This window comes from Otolemur garnettii, unplaced genomic scaffold (genome assembly GCF_000181295.1).
Source record: "Otolemur garnettii isolate 467f Iridium unplaced genomic scaffold, OtoGar3 scaffold00022, whole genome shotgun sequence".
NCBI lineage: Eukaryota > Metazoa > Chordata > Mammalia > Primates > Galagidae > Otolemur > Otolemur garnettii.
Window position 1 is genome coordinate 4,119,402 of NW_003852417.1, and position 1,625 is coordinate 4,121,026.

Here is a 1,625-nt window from a genome sequence, read left to right on the forward strand (position 1 = left end):
GGGGCCAAGCTGGGCTGGAGCCCGCAGCCGAGGGCAGAGTGTGTACAGATCCAGAGGGTAGAGTGGCTGGTAAGTGGAGGCTGGAGAGGTACCTCAGGAATGAGCCCAAGAGCTCTGAATGTCGGTTTCCACCCCTGTAAATGGCCTGACGACAGTAGCACTTCCAGGGTTGTTAACACCACATGAAGGGGACAGAGCAGTGGCTGGCACGTGTGTTAGGGAAGTGCGCAAGCCTATGTGGGTATCATCTGACTGATATGCTGCTGCATGTGTAAGTGTGACAGAAAAATACATTCGTTAGAATTAAAGTATGAATGTTGTGGTTGGTAACCCACATCGGGGCTGGGTCAGATCCGGAGTCCAGAGGGCTTGGCCACTGCCTGGCATGGCTGGGTGCCACACCCTCAGGATTGGGGATGGAGCAGGCGCTGGCCGCGTGTGGCCTCAGGTATATTGGCCCTGTCTCTTGCTGTGTGTGGCCTTGGGTATACCGGCCCCAGCGCCAGACCTGGGGGCCTGCACTATGCCCTGAAGCCACCATGTGGGTTTTTTGTGCTGCGGGGCAGATGCGGCTGTGAGCCGCATGGTGTCACGGCAGGATGGGCCTGGGATCTTCCGGGAAGCCAGCCGGACTCTGATGGCGAGCTCTGTCCTTCCCCTCACACCGCAGCTCTATGAGTCCACCCTGCACGCCTTTGCCTTCTCTTACTCCATGCTAGGAGAGGAGGTCCAGCTGCACTTCATCATCCCCAAGTCCAAGGAGCACCACTTTGTCTTCAGCCAGCCCGGAGGCCAGCTGGAGAGCATGCGGCTGCCCCTCGTCACAGACAAGGTACCGGCTCGGAGCCCATTAGGGCAGATCTGAGAGGCTTCCCGGGGTCCACTAGACTCTGTAGCTGCCTGATGAGTCAGGGGCACATGGGACAGAGTGGAGACGCTGATGCAGTGGTGGAATTTGGAGCAGGTGGGGTAGCACCGGGGCTTTCGAGGCGCTCAGATTCAAGTTTGAGTCCTGTTCTACCGTTTGCCTGTTGTGTTACTTGGACTCATCACTTAATATCTCTGGGCCTCAGTTTCCACATCTGTGAAGTTAGGAAATACTCTTGGAAAAGCATGTAGTGAAAATTATTTGGGCCAAGCTCAGTGGCTCATGCCTGTAATCCTATCACTCTAGGAGGCTGAGGAGGGTGGATTACTTGAGGTCAGGAATTCAAGACCAGCCTGAGCCAGAGCAAGACCTTGTCTCCAGAAATAGCTGGGTGTTGTGGTGGGCGCCTATAGTCCCAGCTACTTGGTGGCGGGGGCGGGGTGGGGGGGCTGAGGCAAGAGGATCGCTTGAGCCCAAGAGTTAGAAGTTGCTATGAGCTGTGATACCACGACACTCTACTAAGGGTGACAAAATGAGACTCTGTCTCAAAAAAACAACAACAACAACAACAACAAAACCAAATTATTTGGAATAACTAACATAAGGAAGGCACTAACAGCATGCCTGGAAGACAACAGGTGCTAGGAGATGTTCCTCCCCTCCCCTAACTTTTATCGAGTGGTCTCTGTTGTGTAGCGTTGTGAACAGTCTCAGGCGGATGGAACAGGACAGTGAGCCCCTTAGGGCCATCACAGAA

At 54.7% G+C, this 1,625-nt stretch overlaps 1 protein-coding gene across 1 annotated transcript in view; it reads left to right on the plus strand.

Annotated features, from left to right (window-relative positions):
- GREB1 (growth regulation by estrogen in breast cancer 1) overlaps positions 1–1,625 on the plus strand; it is a 65,385-nt gene that overhangs the window by 54,193 nt on the left and 9,567 nt on the right. The window contains exon 24 of the mRNA XM_012803692.2: positions 567–832. Within this exon, the coding sequence (XP_012659146.1) occupies positions 567–832 (266 nt within the window). The remainder of the gene's footprint in view (positions 1–566; positions 833–1,625) is intronic.